The sequence below is a fragment of the Nycticebus coucang genome, chromosome 18 (assembly GCF_027406575.1).
Source record: "Nycticebus coucang isolate mNycCou1 chromosome 18, mNycCou1.pri, whole genome shotgun sequence".
Lineage (NCBI taxonomy): Eukaryota > Metazoa > Chordata > Mammalia > Primates > Lorisidae > Nycticebus > Nycticebus coucang.
The window spans coordinates 4,304,080-4,324,903 of record NC_069797.1 but is presented as its reverse complement, the minus strand read 5'-3'; the positions used below and the strand labels follow the sequence as shown (position 1 = coordinate 4,324,903).

The 20,824-nt window shown below is 34.5% G+C and overlaps 1 protein-coding gene across 5 annotated transcripts in view; it reads right to left on the bottom strand.

The window, feature by feature from the left end:
- LOC128570679 (rho GTPase-activating protein 15-like) overlaps positions 1-20,824 on the bottom strand; it is a 333,490-nt gene that overhangs the window by 108,638 nt on the left and 204,028 nt on the right. For 4 of the 5 annotated variants that reach the window (XM_053570057.1, XM_053570058.1, XM_053570059.1 and 1 more), the window contains one exon: positions 17,543-17,630. In XM_053570057.1, coding sequence (XP_053426032.1) covers positions 17,543-17,630 — 88 coding nt within the window. Of the gene's footprint in view, positions 1-10,588; positions 10,643-17,542; positions 17,631-20,824 lie in introns of all 5 variants that reach the window. The other variant, XM_053570060.1, reaches the window with a different exon arrangement.

Sequence of the window (20,824 nt, the reverse complement as noted above, 5' to 3'; positions counted from 1 at the left end):
GACCTTTTTCCTTAAAACCCTCTTGTTCCTGAGCTGTAAAAATACCATATTTTCTTTCCAAATTCTTTCACTTTTTATGTCTCTTTGGGCAGGGCATGGTGGCTCATGCCTGTAATCCTAGCACTCAGGGAGGCTGAGGCGGGTGAATCACCTGAGCTGATGAGTTTGAGACCAAATTCTTTCTCTTTTTATACTCTTCCTTCTTTTTTCTTTCACTGACTTCTCTTCCTTTCCCCACTTCCTAATTGTTGGTAAGCCCTGGCATATTCTTCTAGGCCCTTGTTATCTCTCCCAGCTCACTGCTTCCAGGGGGTGTCAGTCATGTTCCCAGTCCTGTACCATCACCTGTCATTTGCTGACTCCTCGGGGGGTTACTCTGGCCCACAGCTTATTCCACATGCCAGAACTGTTTTTTCTTTCTTTTTTATTGTTGGGGATTCATTGAGGATACAATAAGCCAGATTACACTGATTGATTTTGTTAGGTAAAGTCCCTCTTGCAATCATGTCTTGCCCCCAGAAAGTGTGGCACACACCAAGGCCCCACCCCCCTCCCTCCGTCCCTCTCTCAGGCCTTTTCTACGCCGTCACTAGAGGATAGCACAGACTCTTCAGTGGAATCATTGTGTTCACAGACTTGGCCCCTTTTCTTTATGGCTTGTCTTCAAAAATAATCACTAATAATTTCACCTGAAAATTTTTTAACCCTTCGCCCTTTCTCTTGCCATCCAAAATCAAAAGGCACAGCAGCCCCAATTCCAGAATTAGCTTCATCTTCTCTATCTCATGATCATAACCTCAATTGAGTTTTTATTTTCTCCCACCTAAATTATTCTAGCTCTTGCCTTTGTGACCAATAAAAATCTTTTCAGTTCATTCTTCACTTTTTTGACTTTTTTTCCCCCCTAAATTACAAACCTCACATTATTTTCCTGGAAAGCATATTATTGACAGGATAATGTTCAAATCTATCAGTGAGGTACATACAGGCTGCTTTGTATCCTCTCCTCCCCATCCTTCTTGTTTTCATTCCTTTTCCAATTATTCTCCTCATTAGTCCACATTAGCTATAGCCATGGCAGCAACCAAATACAACACGTTTCCACAATTATATACTTTTGGGATGTGAACATGCATTCATTCTTTTCACCCAGAATACATTTATCTCCCTCTTCAACCCAGCCTGCTTGCCTGCTCATTTTCACAATGCAACTCCAAGAAGGTCTCCACAGGTTCTCCTTATTGTTGGGCAAGTCACTCCTTTCCCTTTCTCCTACTTCAAAACATACTCGTTTGCAACCCTCTGTGTTATTCACAGAGTGAATTGTAACCATTTGGGGGGGCTGACTCTTCCCTCCAGCTATGCAGTCAGATAACTGGGTTCATCTTACATTTATTTTTTCAAAATCTAGCCAAGTGGCCCACAGTAAGTGTTCAACAGATACTATTGAAACAATTGATGAACTGCATGGAGAATTATAATGAAAAATATCTGGGTTAGTCCAATATGTTAACAAAAACAAATAATACATCTCAGAATGAGATTTACAAAGTGGGAAATGCATAGGAAGTTAAAGCACAATGTTTCCATTTACACTGATTGTAGGCAAGAACTGAAGCAAATAAAGATTTGGTGTGGATTCATAAGTATCAAAGATAAATGTAAATTTATTTGAGTAAGATTAAAACCAACAAATACATTTAACCTCAGAGGAGAAAATTGAGACAAGTAGAGAGAGGACTGTGTAAAAATTGTACTGATCAGTAGTTCATATTCACAAAGCTACAGCAGAAAGGCCTAGGAATTATTAGAAGGGAAAATTTTCAGCATTTCAGTGTTAAGCACTGGAATAAGTAGTTCAGAAAAGTTGTAGAATTTATTTGGAAGATGATCAAGATTTTATTCAAGAAGCCTGAAATTAAAGACTCCTTTAATAGAAAACGTATTTCTGATTCTACAGCTATAAAACATAAGAAAAAAGTCTGTTAATAAACTGCATGATGCCAATGGATCATATTGTACATCATTATAAAAATAAACTTTTAAAAAACTGACTAAATATGAATTTAAAAATTGAAGAATGCACATATATTTCTTCTGGGGGTAAACTTAAAATAGAAATGACTGATTTTTAAAATACTGAAATAGAATTATGTAAGAGTGACTGTTTTTTGGACAATATAAAAGCCTCTTTGTTGGAGTGATATGAAGTTATTAAAAATTGATGCTAGGTCTTATCCACTTCTGATGTTTATTATTCTCTTAGTCCATCTTCATCATTTCCCAATAATAACTGATTGAGTATTTTCTCTCTAATATTTTTTGTCTCTGATTCAGATTAAGTTTTCCATTTTTCATGGGATATTTGGGGTCCATTGTCTTTTAATGTGTACTAATAAAATATCAAAGGTCAGATTTTGCTTGGTGGTAGTTTCCACGATGAAGACTGGGCATGTATGTAGGCAACAATCCTCTGGTCCTTCATCCTCCACCCTTATTACTAGATGTGGCTTAAAATAATGGACAAAGCTCAGAGTTTATGCAACAGGTTATTAGCTGCCATCTTTTTATTTTGGATTAATTGCTATTCCAGAATATAGACTCAAATGGTCCTTATCATTCTTACATGTGAAATATAAAATCTGATTAGAGGGATTAAGTTTTATCACATAACTGGTTTTGATTCTGGAAAATTGTTCATGGAGGAGGATAAAACTCACTTATAAATTCTCATTTGGGCCAAATGATTTAGTAAAGAGTGCTGAATGGATACCTGATTTTATTAATGTCTAAAGTATGGCCCCTGTCACCATAGAAGATGATACTTTGATTATAAGATGTGAGTTTTATGTATATGAATATAAATGATGTCAATAATAACTGGAACTGCTTCTTCAATGAAATTTCTCAGTATATTACATGCCCAAATCAAACCAGATTTTCAGAAAAATAAAACTTTGCTAGTGATTTGGGGTACTAGAATGTTGGGTGTTTTTGTTTATTTTTGAAGAGAAAGTATTCTCTCTTTTTCAAGAAATGAGCATTTATTTCTGAATTAAAATCTTGTTATAATAAATATAATAGCTTCTACTCAGTCTATTTTTGTTATAAGCTGATACAGTTTTACATTTATATTACACAAAAAGGCTAATTTATTTCCTCAAGGTGACTATCTTGGGCATATTTCTGATGTCTCAGGTGCCTCCTCAGAGTCTCTCCTGTTGTTCACTGAACCCACCTCAGATGCCCCTCATTGGGTGAGGGTGAGGCCAGGGCCCTTAAGAAGCAGGCAAGTGAAGACTCTGGTTGGTGAAGAAATCGGAAGAAATGTGGAAGATAAATTCTGTCACTCCTTCTGCTCCCTCCCTCCTACAAATTTTTTTTTTTTTTGTAGAGACAGAGTCTCACTGTACCGCCCTCGGGTAGAGTGCCGTGGCATCTCACGGCTCACAGCAACCTCTAACTCTTGGGCTTACGCGATTCTCTTGCCTCAGCCTCCCGAGTAGCTGGGACTACAGGCACCCGCCACAACGCCAGGCTATTTTTTCTTTTTGTTGCAGTTTGGCCGGGCCGGGTTTGAACCCGCCACCCTTGGCATATGGGGCTGGCGCTCTACTCACTGAGCCACAGGCGCCGCCCAGCCTACAAATTGTTTTAAGCTTTTCCTACACAGTCCCTTTGCAGCTCCCTTTCCAGCTGAGCAGCGCACCTGTCTGCTGAGGCTCCCTGCACAGTAGCAGCCAGAGTGGACACCGTCCTGGAAACACATCCCAGGAACTGTTTCCTGTCATTTCCAGCCTCATTTCTTTCTGAGTTCATTCTCTGTGTCCTTGATTTGTACAAGTACCTCTCCCATAAAGCTTTGTTTATGTGATTGTTTTAAAAAAAAAAAAAATGTATATATAGGGTTGAGACAGCTAGTTTTGCTCTTGTTGCAGATACGGATAGTTCTCCACCAAAATGTGTGCTGTGCTCTCTCTTCAGGGGTCTAGAGCTGTCACTGCAAGCAGCAAACCAGCTGGACATTCCATTTCTTCCCTATCTCCTTTTGCATCAAAATGTGACCAATTACTTAGTCCCACCACTGGCATCTGAGCAGAAACAATAGGACACCTCTTAGCTTAAGCCTTTTAAAGGTCATTAGGCTTTTTCCCAGGTTCTCTTTCCCCTTCTCTCATCTGCCTCTGCTCTTACCCACCACACTCCATTGCTTCATGTAGTAATAACTGCAATAATAAATATAATTACGATTTATTGTGTTTTCTAGGTGCTAGGCACATTACTCCAATTTTCTCACAAGTAGCTCGAGGAGATAGGTACTCTTTTAACCCTCATATTGCAAATGAGACAACCAAGATTACAGCTGCAAATATGTGAACCTGGGATTCCTAGCCTAGGTGGTCTGACTTGAAAGCCTCTGTTCCTACCTAATATGATATGCTGCTTCCCAGAGCAGTTCAATTTAGTAGGGAATTTTTAAGGAAGACTAAGTACATATAGTCCATAAATTAAGAAATACACTCTGGGATTAAGTTTATTTTATCTTAGAAAAATGTAAGCTCCAAAACAGATGCATTACACTGACCAAAATGATAAACCACAGAGAGGCAAGCTTTATAATTAAAATAGTTTTCTGAGAGAGCCTAAGGTGAGGTTTATTGAGGGACAGTAAACTATTATCCATTTATAAAGCATTCTATCAATTTCATGGATTTTTGTGGTTATTAAAAATTATATAAGATATAGAATTTATTATGGTTAATGGCCAAATCTTGAGAAAATTATAACTAGAGAACCTGGCTTCATTTATAGTAATATTGATCACTTGATCTCCTTTTTTTTCTTTCCAAAGCTTACATTAATAAAACACTAGAATTTAATTTCTTTTGTTTCTTTCTTTATTTCCATCTCTATCCACTACTCTCTAGATTTTGGACTGTAACCTGTTTTCCTAATTATTAAATGTTTGATGAGGCCATATGATGATGCAATACATATGGCTATACTAATAAGCTGCACCAAAGATAACCATGCTCACTTTGCAAGAGGACTACCATTATAAAAATTAAAATATAAACAGAGATTTTAAATGCCTTCATTAGGCTAAACTTGGTAGCTCTCTTGTTTGCCTCTCCATTTTTCATGAGATTCTTGAGCGGGGGTCTGAATAAGGCTCAGTACTCACTCTACAAAGATAAAATCATTCTATATTCATTTTGCACGGAAGAATACTCAATAATTCATGAATAGTTTTCTGATTGAAACTATTTTCATCTTTTTGCTAAATCACATCATTTTACTTCCATATATAAGTTTGTTTTGTTGTTAAAGTTATACTACAGTGGATGAGTATTGTATGCATTGCATTATTTAATTAATGCTTATGTTCATTATTCACACGGGAAGTAAAGAATATTAAAAAAGCAAACAGATTATTTTAATGAGGCTTTTTATACTACACCTTTTTTGCTTTTGAGGTTATGGCTGAATGAGTGGTTTGAACAAGTTAACCGTTTATTCACAGCCTTCGCAAAGTTTTCTGTCATTAGAAATAAAATTTTAAAAAAGTGAAATTCTTTTCTTTCTTTATTTTTCTTTTTATTAAGACATATACACATACATCATGAAAACATTTATGCATTTCTGGGGTACAATGTGTTCATTTTTTATATAATTTGGAATGTTTACATCAAACTAATTAATATAGCTTTCACCTCATTTACTTAATTATTGTGTTAAGACATTTGTGTTCTATACTTGATAGATTTGACTTATTCCCTTGCGATACACTTCATAGGTGTGTTCCCCCCATTTACCCACCCTCTATCAAACCTCTCCCATCTCCTCCCATCTTTTTCCTCTTCCCTCTTTCATCCAGGGCTATAGTTGTGATTTATCTTTCATAAGGAAGTGTGACTAATTATAAATTGGTTTAATAAAGGTACTGAGTACATTGGATACCTTTTCTTCTATTCTTGAGATACTTCACTAAGAAAGATATGTTCCAGCTCCATACATGTAAACATAAAAGAGGTAAAGTCTCCATCCTTTTTTAAGGCTGCATAGTATTCCATGGTATACATATACCACAATTTATTAATCCATTCATGGGTTAATGGGTACTTGGGCCTCTTCCATGACTTGGCAATTATGAATTGAGCTGCAATGAATAATTTGGTGCAAATATCTTTGTTGCAAAGTGATTTTTGGTCTTTTGGATATATAGAGGAATATATCCTAATAAAGGAATTGTGGGATCAAATGGCAGGTCTACTTTTAGATCCTTGAGTGTTCTCCAAACTTCTTCTGAAAGGAACGTATTAGGTTTCATTCCACCAGCAGTGAAGAAGTATTCCCTTTTCTCCAAATCCACACCAATATCTGTAATTTTGGGATTTTGTTATGTGGGCTACTCTTACTGGACTTAGATGATGTCTCAAAGTTGTTTTGATTTGCTTTTCTCTGATGATTAAAGATGAGTAGCATTTTTTCATGTGTCTGTAGACCATGTGCCTGTCTTCTTCAGAGAAGCTTCTATTTAAGTCTCTTGTCCACAATGAAATGGGATCATTTGTTCTTTTCTTATTAATAAGTTTGAATTCTCTGGGGATTCTGGTTATTAAATCTTTGTCAGAAACGTAACCTGAAAATATCTTTTCCCATTCTGAGGGCTGTCTGTTTGCTTTAGTTACCGTGTTCTTGGCAGTGCAGAAGCTTTTTTAGTTTGATCAGATCCCAGTGGTGTATTTTTTGGTGTTGCTTCAGTTGCCCCAGGGGTTTTCTTCATAAAGTATTCTCCCAGGCCAATTTCTTGAAGTGTTTCCCCTGCACTCACTCCGAGAATCTTTATAGTTTCATGTCTTAAGTTTAAGTCTTTTATCCAGTGAGAGTCAGTTTTTGTTAGAGGTGAAAGGTGTGGGTCCAGTTTCAGTGTTCTACAAGTCGCCAGCCAATTTACCCAGCACCATTTGTTAAATAGGAAATCTTTCCCCCAAATTATATTTTTGATAGGCTTATCAAAGATCAAATGACAATAAGTGTCTGGGTTCATCTTTTGGTTCTCAATTCTTTTTCATACATCTACCTCTCTATTTTTTGTGCCAGTACCATGCTGCTTTGATCACTATAGATTTATAGTATAGTCTGAAGCATAAAAAGTCAAATTCATAGAAGGAGTAGAGAGTGAAATTGTGGTTTCTAGCATCTGGGGATGGAAGGGTGTGAGAAAATTTTGATCAAAGTGTACAAAATTTCAATTAAATAAGAGGAATTAAGTTCTGGAGATCTATCACACAGTGTGCTAACTATACTTAAAAATAGTATATCATATACTTGAAACTTGCTAAGAGAATAGATTTTTAAATGTTCTCATCAGAAAAAAATGGTAAGTTAATGGTGGATATGTTAATTACCTTGATTTAATTATTCCTCAATATATACATTTATCAAAGCATCCCATTATACTCCATACATATGCAATTTAAAAAGAAGAAACTTTGCCAGCTGTTTCCTTTGGTAAAAAGTACATATTAATGCAATGTAAAATGAAAAACAATTTTTTAATATACTGACTTTATAACCACATAATTTTAGAGAAAAAATATTCCCTAAAACATGTTTAATGCTTTTGAGTGTATGTCAAAAGTGATACTAAGTTTTCTGAGCAATATTGAACATAGTGGAAACAGTGGATCTCATCCACCTAACAATGAGACTGAGTTCGTCCCATGGATGGTGGCAGTGGATACAAGAAAAAATTCTCAAACTGCAAAGACTTTACAAGATGGATTTATTCTGTAATAGTGGGGTGTAACCCTGAAAAAATATTCTGGAGTCACAGAAAACTGCTTTCAGGTTTGCTTTACAGGTGACATACCTGTGTTCTTGGGACCGGATATTTTCAATTCTCCTTGCATGAATTGCCCTGCTTATTCTCTATGGCCTAGAACTTTTTTAGAAATGACCATGAAGGTCAAAGACATATAAGACAATAAAAATATTTTGTCAGTGAAAAGATACTTTGTGATTTACTAAATGCATTAAACCAAAATTATGATAAACTTAGCCATTTTGCCCTTTTCTTTATCAATAAGAGCTCAGGCCTTATTGCTTTTGTCAATCTGCATAAAATTTTAGAACATGCCTCTCAGATAATGTAACAAGTTCTATATGTGTTTCTTATTAAAAATAGAAAAAAATACACCTTAATTTCCCAAACATGTCCCTGAAAACTGAGTCACTCCTAACATGAGGAGATTTCATATTAGCTACAAAAAGCTCTATATTTCTTAGAGAATTCAATCATCTCTTCTCTCAATCAAGGTTCTTCATAAACCAGTCCCACACAAACTTTCTAGCAAAATTAGACTACTTACTGTTCTACAGCGCTGTTGCTCAACTTTGTTTTGAAGATATCGCTCACTGACACTGTTCCCGGGCATCTAGCAAAAGATAAACAAAGTAGTCTATACTGGGGAATATTCACTCCAGACATCAGAGAAGCTCTACTAAAATGTTTTCAAGAGCAGTAACTAGCACACAGTGCAATGAGGGGAAGGCGAGAGATTGGTACATATCTGTAAAGTAAACATAAATTAAGGACATAATTTTCCCTGTTTACTAATACTTATTTTTACATAAAGCTTTTTTCTCCTATCACTGCATCAAAATCCTAGTCATCCTAAAATGTCATTCTCTCTATGAATATAATTAAAAACCTTTCCAGATGGAAGCAATCACTCCCATCTCAGTTACCATAAAACTAACGCATGCCTCTGTTCATGCCATTTTACAACAACTACAATGTTCATTTTTTCACTAGAATTATTCAGTTTATGAGCATACTTTCTATTTGTTTCTAGACTGTCAAGGATAGGGCTTCATTCTGATTCATTTTTGTATCTTTCAGAACATCTGGCATAGTAACTTAAACATAGAAGATGTCAGTAATATTTGATATAATATTTGAACAAATGGAAAGATACATAGACTAACCATTATTAGGACTACCTATAGCTAAATCTATGGTTTTATGAAATATTGTCTGAAATTTTGTATCACTTTTGTCATGGCTTATTATAAAAAAATACCTACATATATATACACATATACATATACATAGGTACATAACATATACATACATATGTATATAACATATATACACACACATATACATACATATATAATTATACACATATATATAAAATTCTGTCTCCTTTACCATATTATAAGCATTTTGAGAACAGGAATCCTTTGTCATTCATCTGGAATCTTTATTGCCTCTAGGGGGAAAAAGCATTATATCACACCTGGTAGGAGTTAATTGTTGTTAGAATAAATAAATGAATGGATGCTATAAATTACAGAGCTTCTTCTCCATGAGGCATTTCATCAATAGATTTTGTTAAACCAGGAACACAACTTTTCCATATACCATGCACATTACAGTTGCCTCCCTTGCGTATCAAGCAGAAGTTCTAAAATCATGAAGTATATAAAATACTGAGAAGGTAAGTTGAATCAGAAGTGTTGGGGCCAATTGAAATGCTTCACTGATACTAAAATAGGTAAGTGTATCTGAAAGATACAAGGTGTATTATACAAGGACTGAGAAGATAAATTAAACTGACAACTCCTGTTCCTCTAGTGTTTCTCTACTACCAGATGAAACAAATAATAATCTAGGTGTTTTTCAGGCAAAAGTTTTTGCTCCTATGCTAAATGAGATGAAGCTTTTATGATCTGAAATTAACCAGTTTCCTCTCTTGCTTTGATCCATCTTGTAGGTCTGGCTCTTTTAAGACTCATAACACTGGCTTGTACAGCTGTTCAATACATGTTTATTAAAAGAATAGTCATGATAGATTATTCTAAGAAGAAGTTATCTGGAGAATACTGACATACCTTATCACAGAATTGTCCCAGGTAGCAAATCACAATCTACAGCACTCTTCTCAATCCTTTTCACTTATCCTGTCTTCCAATGACACAAAATAAGTGGAAACTCCATAGTTGACCAAGTCCCTACACTGACCACCTCAAGTTGACCTAATTTTCATAGACTAGGCATGCAACATATATACGTATCAGTTCGGTAGGTCTAGTCCCTTATATTGACCACCTTAATATGTTGACCAGTTTGTTATAGTCCCTTGGTGGTCATCTTACAGAGTTTCTACTGGATTCTTTTCTCTTTTTTAGTGGACAGACTCTGCTGGTTCTTCGTCTTATGCCATTGTTCATGTTTTTAATTTGCCCTGTATTCCTTGCCCACAAATGTTTATGTATTGAAATTATAACCATCCTCTAAGTCCCAGTTCAAATCTTTCACATGTGAGCGCTCACTAAAAAAAAAAAGAAAGAAAGAAAGAAAGAAAAACTCTACTATGTTTCATATTTCATCTCACCCTATTTTTTGGCAGAGATTTTATAAGGCAAAGACTATATCTTGACTATATCTCTATGCCTTATATGTAGCTCTAACGAGCAAGCTGTTCATTGTAGGATTTCAATACATATTCTTATGAAGTCTTTTCCCACCAAGGCTTATATAAATAGCACAAACTTGATTAACCAAATGTATACTTACATTAAAGTGAGGTAGATTGTAATGAGAAGCTATGTTTCTGGATCAACTCTCCCACTGGAAACAATAAAAAAAAAATGCTGGATAAAATATTTTTTAAAATTGTCTTAAAAGAATTCAAAGTATATAAAGATAGTTGGAACTGCTAGGGGAAATATTTGTGGGGGATGGGAATCTGAATGCAGTGAGAGAAACCAAACATCAAAGCAACGTAAGTGCATTTTCCTATAGTCATTTGTTTATATTACACATTTTATCTTTGATCAATCAACCTAACAGAATAAGGGAACAAGGTTCTGCCTGAGATTTCATTAAAAAAAAAATGGACACCAAACATTAAGCTTTTCTCTTTCTCCAATCCCAAGTGAATACAAAGAATATAAAGAAGACTTTCTTGGTAGAAGTACAGTGTTTAGGAAGAAAGAAAAAAAAAGAAGGATAGAAGTGAAAATCAACTTGGTCCCTGAGAAGTTGTAGCACAGCTCTAGCCTTCTTATTATGTACGTATAACCTGCAAATTTTATTCTATTAACTTAGATTGAAGTAATCAGTTACTGGTAATGTCCTAGGCTTCTTAAGAAAAAATGCAAAATACTCTGTAGAAGGATACTTTCTCAGGGAAATTCCTATGATAATAGTTGAATAAAACTGATCAGCACACAGTCAAAGATAACCAGACATACAAGAAACAAAGCCTCATTAGTAAGAACCAGCAAAAATCAACTGAAACAGACTTCAGATGTTAGTATCACAAGACATCAATTATAAAACAACTATGTCTCCAAGTTTTAACAAAATAAAGTCTTCAAAATGCTTGCAGGAAACAATTAACAATCACATACTAAGTTCAAACAAAGAAACAAATGTCTAAAAGTAAACATTGCAAGAATTAAAATCAAATCCATATTGCATATCACAAAAAGAGACTGATATAAAGACCTGGAAGATAAATAAAGATAAATTACTTGCAATGCAGCTCAAAAAGAGAAAAATTTCCCAGAAGAGGACTATGGATTGGATTGATGTGACACCCAAGCAATCCATTTGTTCCAGCTCCCCACTCTGCCATTTATCACCCCTCTTTGTGTGTCTCCATGGCCATCCTCCCCGACCTCACTATAATTTTATTTACCCTTCCCCTGCCTTTGATTTTTTTTGACACATGTATTAAATTCACCAGAAACCTGAAAAAAAAAAAAAAAAAGAAAAAAGATATGACAAGGAAGGGTATAAAAAATTTGAAGAAACAGTTAATGTAGGTTTAATTTGAAGCTTAGAAGGAAATAAGAGAATGTAAAAGGGGATACATTTGAAAAAACAATGCTTGAAAATTTTCTAAAATATATTAATGACATCAATAAACAATTTCAGAAAGCATAACAATCTAGGCAGAAAAAAGTAAAAAGATATTGATGTCTCTAGGCATCATCCTAAAACTGTGGAAAAATAAAGATAATGAGAAAAATATTATGAGCAATGAGAGAATAGCAGTTATGTTAACAGATGACTTCTTGATTGCAATAATGGATGACAGATAACAGTAGAATGATATTTTTTGATGAGCTGAAAGAAGTGACTGCCAACTCAAAATTCTATACCCAGAGAAAATATATATTTCCCAAATGAGGGAAAAATAGAGATTTTTTTCAAATAAGCAGACACTAAGATACATTTCTAACATAAGACTCTAAATATAAGAATTTCTTAGAATACACTTCAAGCAGAAGGAAAAATAATTCTAAAATGCAAGATTAAGATTCAGGAAGAAATAAATAACAAAGAATGCTGTAAACATTGAGCAAATATAAACCTACCTTTACTGTATAAAAGAGAATAATGTCTAGTGGTGTTAAATTAAAATGCTAGGCAGCAATACCTTAGGAATGAGATAAATGAATTAAAAATATTCTGAAGTAATATCTTGGAAGAAAGTAAAGGATTTGACTCACTTTAGTCTTTGATATGAACCAGTGTTGTAATCCTAGGCTAACTACTAACAGAAGAGAAAAAAGTATGTCCCTCCCAAACTAGCAGAGAAAAACATGGAATGATGGAGTATTAAAGGGCAGAAAAAGCAAGACATACATGGCAAAAGAAGAAATAAATACTATAATTATATCTATATAAATTAAAAAACAGACTATATTAATATTTTAAGGGATATAGATATAGGTGGAGAAATATTAAAAAAAAACAATAAAATAAGGAATAAAATGCAAATAATCTTCCTAACTCCAGAGAAAAAGAAGAGGTGGTGACGATGGCAAAGGGACAATGATAGAAATGGGGCTTCTAGAAGGTTGAGAGGGTTTATATCTTGTTGTGGGTGGTGCTGATGTAGGTAACTGAGTATTAACTGTTTATATTTACATAGGAATTTTATACATTTTACTAAAAATTATTTCTACATTATTTTATAATATTTGTTTAAAAAATTTAGTAAGTTATGGATCAGAATATGTATATGTGTATATATACAAAAGAAAATCTATGAGAATGTGAAAACTATCCTTTCCTTCACAATCCAGGAAAACTATATCTAGGGACACTGGCAGTCCTCCTCACTGCAGGGCTAGTCAAACTCTGAATAAAGTTTGTCCTAATTTGAGATAAAGTGGGCAAAATAAAACTATGTATATAGATGTATAATTTCATGTCTTGAAAGAGATGTGTTTATTCTGAGATTTTTATCCTTCCTAGATTTTGGATTGAGTATTTTATAATGTCCTTTCTGTTATAAAATGGTGATGATAGTAGGTGGCAGGTTACTATGTAGTGTCCTTACTATAAAAACAAAACCAGAAGAGGTCGGTCTGCTAGCTCTTTTAATAGACCACTGAGGAATAAGAGCCTATAATTCTCTAATCTACACATACCAGTGAAGTGATTCTGTGGTTATTTCAGGGGAAAGCTGCTTTGGATAAAAATGTGACTTGGGTATTGTAGAGTGAATGTTTGTGTTCCCCTAAAATTCATATGTTGAAATTCTAAACCCCAATTTGATAACATTGAAAAGTAAGCCCATTAGGAGATACTTAGGTCATAAAAATAAAGACCTCAAGAATCAAACTAGTGACCTAATATTAACAGACGTAAAAGTTTTCTCTCTCACTTTCTACTGTAGAGTGAGGATACAGTGAGAAGATGGCTAAATGCAAACCAGGAAGCAGTCCCTCATCAGACACCTGATTTGCTAGGTGCCTGTACTATGAGAAATAAATGTCTGCTATTTAAAACAACCAGTTGGTTGCTGGTATTCTGTTGTAGAAGCTCTAAGAGAATAAGACAGATATGAACTAAAAGAACTTCATTCAGAAAGAAGGGAGCCAAACATGGAATGTGGGATCATTTTGTAATATGCTATATTAAATGTGAAAACAGTAAGGGTTAAGAGTCAAGGGAAGAAAATAAGGGCTCTGGGAAACTTCATATAGACATGCAGGAAGTTATATCTAGGGCCCCAGATGGATAGATGGCTTCATTTTCCGTATTAGTGCTCGCATATGACATTTTATGCTGCTTACGCATATACATTTTCATTTCTGGAGGCTGTGCGTTATGTAGTCTCCATAATTAAGTATGTCTCTTGTATAAATATCTGAATCAGCTCAAATGCAAAATTAATATAGGGTAATAATATGTTCTAATTATACTATATCATGTACCATAGAATATATTTACTTACGTATTTTTTTTTTTTTGAGACAGAGTTTCACTTTGTCACCCTCAGTACAGTGCTGTGGCGTCATAGCTCAAAGCAACCTCAAACTCTTGGGCTCAAGAGATTCTCTTGCCTCAGCCTCTCAAGTAGCTAAGACTACAGATGCCTGCCACAACACCTAGCTATTTTTAAAGATGAGCTCTTGCTGGTTCAGGCTGGTTTGGAACTCCTGAGCTCAGGCTTCCAGAGTGCTGGGATTACAGGTGTGAGCCACCAGCCCAGCCAACATATTTATTTATTTATTAATTTATTATTATTATTATTATTTTATTATTGGGGATTCATTGAGGGTATAAGAAACCAGGTTACACTGATTGCATTTGTTAGGCAAAGTCCCTCTTACAATCCTGTCTTGCCCCTAAAAGTTGTGGAATGCACCAAGGCCCCACCCCCTCCCTTCTTCCCTCTCTCTCCTCTTCCTTTCCCCACCCCTACCTCCTTCTTTCTCACTCTGCTCTCCCCTTCCCCCACCCCTACCGTGTCCTTAATTGTCATTAATTGTCCTCATATCAAAATTGAGTACATAGGATTCATGCTTCTCCATTCTGTGATGCTTTACTAAGAATAATGTGTTCCACTTCCATCCAGGTTAATACAAAGACTATAAAGTCTCCATTTTATTTTAAATGGCTGAATAGTATTCCTTGGTATACATATACCACAGCTTGTTAATCCATTCCTGGGTTGGTGGGCATTTAGGCTGTTTCCACATTATGATTAATAGAGCATAATTATTTTATAGTCATTATGTATTTTTATTTTTATTAATTAATTTCATCTCTTATTTTTTCTGTTGTCAAATGTCACCATTCTCATCTTACAGGTGAGGAGTCTTAAGTTCAAAGAAGTGAGCAACTTTGTCAGCTACTAGAATTATATCCCTGAGGTCCAACTTCAAAACTCTGCTCTAGCTACTTTGCTGCTTTGTTTCACCACAGCATTAACATTCAAAGATCATTTGTATAAAGATTAAAATGCCATTTACTCTTTTAAATCACCTTCCTAACTCACTCAGGCAACTTCTATCAATCCCTTGGAGGAAAGGACAGACTTTCCCAGAAGCACAATTAACAACACCAGGACATGCATAAAGGGTTGCAAGAGAAATTCAGAAACTTGGGCATAAATCCCATCCAAAATAAAGCCACAGCATCTTTAATCAAGGCCTGGCAGTCATCATTATCATTTCTCTGAGACTAGAACTGGTAATGTGGGCTATCCCACTAGGCCTTTAATACTTGGTTAGAAACGAATCCAAGAAGTTGACTAGCAAGACAATTCCAGCAGTACAAACATGAATCGAATCTGTAATTCTCTTCCTCGTTACCACAAAACAGTTAGTTCCTGCCCTGAATTCACTTTGAAGACAATGAATGCTTTGGAGAAACTGTACAAAGCATTGAAAACAGGGCCAAAAGTAATAAATACGGTAGTAGTAAAAACGTTAACCAATTTCCTCTATAAGTCAAGTCTATTGTCAATTTACAATAATTCTGAAGGTTGAACTAGAGGGATGCAATTAGTAAGCTAACTTGCAGGGTTTGCCTCCAATCTAAAAGGGAGTTTTCTTTCACCTGTATAAAATTAAACAGCTGGTAATTATATCTCCTGTTAGGAAGAGATTAAAATAATAAAATAAAAATAAACCAATGCTTTACTATGGAATCTAATCTCTCCCATTATCCCACACATTCACATAAACTCTCCTCCCAGTGGAATTCTTTTCACTCAGCAGGATGAAGATCATCTTCTCAGCAGCCTAACTCAGCAAGGCCAGCCACTTTCCTTCCTTCCTGACTTCCCCTTTAGAACTTATTCAAAGGGAAGACAAAGGACCTGCAAGTGGATGGGAGTTGTTTTGTGCCTGGCCCTTAGGGGTACTTTATTTTTCTTAAAAAGATTATGTCAACCTTCTTGTAGCCAAAAATAAAAACAAAACAAAATACTAAAACAATTTTCTCAGGCAGTTTGAATTAAAAATACAAAGAACCGAGATATATTTTTAATTTATTCATAATTAGTTTACAGATTGGCCCACACTGAGACTCCAAAATCAGCACACCACCTGGGGATAAGGGCTATTGCAATTATCAGAAGCAAGCCAAAAGCTACCTTTTGTTCTTGCTAAAATGTTCTTAAAAAAAAAAAATCTTCTAGCAAATGATTTTCTATTTCCTATTTAAAGAGGATTACATAGCAAACACAACAGTGGCTGGAGAGCAAAGAATTTACCATCGTTTTATTACCTGCCAAATATAAATTAGTTTATTGTGGTTTACTCCTGCCAGGCGACCCCTCTCCTTGTCCATCAGGCCAGTGGGCTATGAAGTCCTTCCTAAACAGGAGGCTGTCAGTTATGTTCCCTGTCCACTGTCTTCTACATCGTACAGTGTCTCTTGGCTCGGGTAGCAAGGTTGTGAGCTTGAATTGGCCCCAACAAATTGCCTCCACTTGCTAGCTATCACTGTGAAATCTCTGCAGGCATGTATGAGGCCCTCCTCCAGGTATAATGAAGAAACCCTACTAATTTCACTTTGTAATAACTACAGGATACAGAAATTATATTTGCTCCATTAGATGGAATCACAGAAATGTGGAGAAAGGTTAGCTTTATATAGTGAATGTCACAGTTAGACTAAGGAAAAAAATCACTTTGTTAACGTAGAGTGTTTCCTCATTGGTAACACCCTACATTAAGGTGCCATTTATGAATAGTTTATTATTATTTATTAATGTCTGAAGTACTTTATAGCATGCTAGATAACAACTTAAATTCATGTGTTAAAGATGCACATACATGGTTTAATACAATTTATGTCTTATTCTTTAAAACAGCTTCCCTTGGTATCATCCGTTAAGCATTTATTACTAATGCATTTTATAACATTCTTTATAATACATTATTTGAGCAAGTAGCTACATTTAGTGATCATTTCATAAATAAGAATAACATATTTATAAATGGCACCTTAATTTGAAGTGTTACCTTCACATTACTATATAGCTGCTCACCATTCATCTCATTTTGTGATTATTCTCCAAATGCACCACTTAATAAAATAGACACTAAGTTCTATTTCCCTTCATCTGATTAAAAGTTTATTGAGTCATTTTCTCCATCTGATTTCAGATGTTGGTAGCTTGGAAGTTTTAGTGTGATTTCTGACAAAACCAAACTTTTAGTACAACGATATTTCTGAAAAGATGATTAACAGTAGAAATAGAGAATTATTTACCGTATTGGACAGAGCCTGTTGTTTGGATTCTTTGTAAAATTCAATTTTTCTACTAGAAAGAACAATCCAGGAAGTAGACCAGTTTTTCCTTAGGAAAAAACAAAGAGGAAAAAAGCATTATCAGTTGAAGAAATCATTTATAGATACAGTATGAGCAACATTTGGAATGAGTAAATACCATCGTTATTTTTAAGTAGTCTTCCTGGAAGTATTCTCTTTATTAAAATCTATAGGTGCCATGAAATTTAGGTGACAATAAAGACATTCTGTAATTACTGAAAAGCATGGTCTTTATAGTAAAAATTTTTCAATTTATAAATCTTCCTGAAATCTTTTCCAACTACTAAAATTCCTATTTTTATGTAACCATGTGCCTTGCTCTCATAAAAAGTCTATATTTCTACATCAAGCCAAAAATAGCAAAGTAAAATAGAAATCAGAATCCCTTCTTTCATTTTGTCTTCTCTTCATTGGTTTAGTATATTTCAGAGGATGAAAAACTAACCAGCTCATATGTCATTGCTTAATTTAAAATATTTTCATAATGTTGAATCTCACTGGAAATCAAAGAAATGCAAACAAACACAGAGGCATACTTTTTCCCTCTTTGCCCATCAATTTGTCCAGGATTAAAAGGAATGATAACATCTAGGGTTAATGAGAGTATAGGAAATGGGTTCTCTCATACCCGATAGGTGGGAGTATAAACTGGTATGTCCTTTCTGGAGTGCCATTGACAATATATTTTTAAAACAATCTTTAAAAATATGCATATCTTTTGCCTTTACGTGTTCATTACTATTAATTTAAATTTATTCTAAAGAAAAATATCTCACTCATTGTTAAGGCTGTATGTTTAGAAACAAATGTACATCATTATTTGTTAATTCTGTACCAAAAATATCAAAAAATAAGAGATTTGTTAAGTAAATTGCATATGGTAGATTCATATAATGAAATAATGAACCCTACACTTCAGAAGAATACTGACATGGGAAGATTTTAATGCAAACCATAATGCAATCTACAGTCCAAAACTCCATGCTGTGCTGTCTTCGTCACCTATCTGAAACCTTTCTGATTATTATTATCATTTTTAAGGAAGCAGGAAACAGTTTTTTGAGGATGAGAAAGGTAGGCTTACAGAGTAAGAAAGTTTATAAAGTGGGATACATTCACCATGGACATGAACAGGCCTCCATTACTAGGGAAAGTAGGCAAAGAGGCCCCTTCTGATCATTAATTCCATTCATTAAAAGACAAGATATTGCTTTTTCAAATGTGCCTCCATGACTTCCTTGTATATTACTTATAATAAATTTTAAAATATTTTTAAAATTTCATTCTCTCTTATCCCATTAAAAAAATAAGTTCCCAAATGGTAAAAACAATTTCATCTTTATAGAGGTATCCGCAGTTCCTAGCATACTGCCTTGGACAGAATAGAAACACAATATATATTTATTGAATTGGTGAGTGCACTTTGGCATGGAAAAAAGTCTGACTATGATAATACTTAAATCAGGTAGTAAAATCATGGCTTTTTCTTTTCCTTTATATTTTTTGGTGTTTACCAACTTTTCTACATTAAGCATATATTATTTGTACAGTTAGACTATGTGTGTGTTTGTGTTGTGAAAAGTATTCTTTTTAGATGACAAAGCATTAAGGAGATTAATATACGTAAGTTTCTATCCATTATATCATATTGCTGCAGCTTGCTTTGGCTTAATATTAACTTTAAAATAGTTGAATTCAACTTTTAAAATATTTACAGAAAGATTTCATTCGGGTCAATAGAAAACCCCACAAACATATTTTTTAAATGACCATTCAACAACTTTGTGTCATTTATTTCCATTTGTCTCTTAGAATCTAGGATCTTGATGAAAAGACAGCTTTGATTCAGCAAGGTTAGTGTTTGCAAGAATTAGGTTGCTCTTACACGTCTGACGCTTTTTTAACGACGCGTCATTGTGTTATTATAAAAAAGAACAGGATAAACAGACACACAAGAAACACAATGTGTATTTTCCAACATAGGAATACAAACATCACGTTCTTGGATCCTCTTGTCTTTAAATGAAGAGTCAATTTTTCAATTAAATAATGAAAAGATGTAAAGAAGTAACACAGGAAGAAAATCATATAGGTGTTTTCTTCTGCCCTACTGCTCATTTCTCCTTTTAGGTACCGGTAGCTGCAAGGTGAACTGAAGGAGCCATAGCTTTCATATGCTACAGGTTGTAATATTACATGGCCCCAAATAGCAGAAAGAGAAACGTTAGAAAGACTGCTGGTCTAGTCTGGGCATCTTCTGTGAGCATCCTTATTTTATTATTTTAACCATATGTGATGAGAGAGTATGGAACACCCTCACACATGACGAATCCATATTTAACCTGCCTGTTACATTTCCCACTATATTTTTTATCTTTTGGCAAGGAGATACTATACCTTATTTGCGTCCTATCTATAGTAAGTCCTGGTTAAATGGTTTTGATTTGAATCTGTTTCAGATGTTGATCGTTTATAAACTTTCTGGCAAAACTTCTCCTTCCTTAAAGTTGGAACTGGAACTGGTTAGAACTAACGTTGCATGAAATTCAATTATCTCATTGTTCTTGATTAGGACTTTGAACTGCTGTGAACTGTGTTCTTATTACGTGAACAGAAGAATGAGCTGGAGAGGGTAGGAACCACAGGTCTTGGAACTTTAGTAATATAAATTGCTTTGACACCTTAAATACAGTGCTATTTCTTTTTGTGTTCGTAAACTGTAAACATTATCTTTATCATATTAGAATAAAAGTGAAAGCATTTAAATCTATTGCTTGGAAAGAATGTCATTTCAAAATGAAGAATAAAATGCTGCTGACAACCTTTTAGATGTCCTTCTTTCATTTCATTTCCCCCCATGATTTCTTTTAAAATAATAACTAGCATAAGTTATTTTGAGTTCCTACTGTAAATTTGATCATTTAGCATAGGTTTAACTTCGCAATCAAAAAATGATAAGGTACGAATAATGTCCTTATTTACTAATGGACGAAAATGAGGATCAGAGAGTTTAGGTGATGTACTTAAGGTCATACCTTTATATTTATAGTTAAACCCAGTCTTTCTGACTCCAAAACTTATAATCTGTTCATTACTTTTTTAAAGGGTGAAGCAGTACTACCTTAGTTAAGGATATTGTCAATGTCAAATTTCAACATAGTTTGGGTTGAAATCATTAAATCATAAAAGTTAGTGTGCACAGCCTGTGACAAAATATCAGCC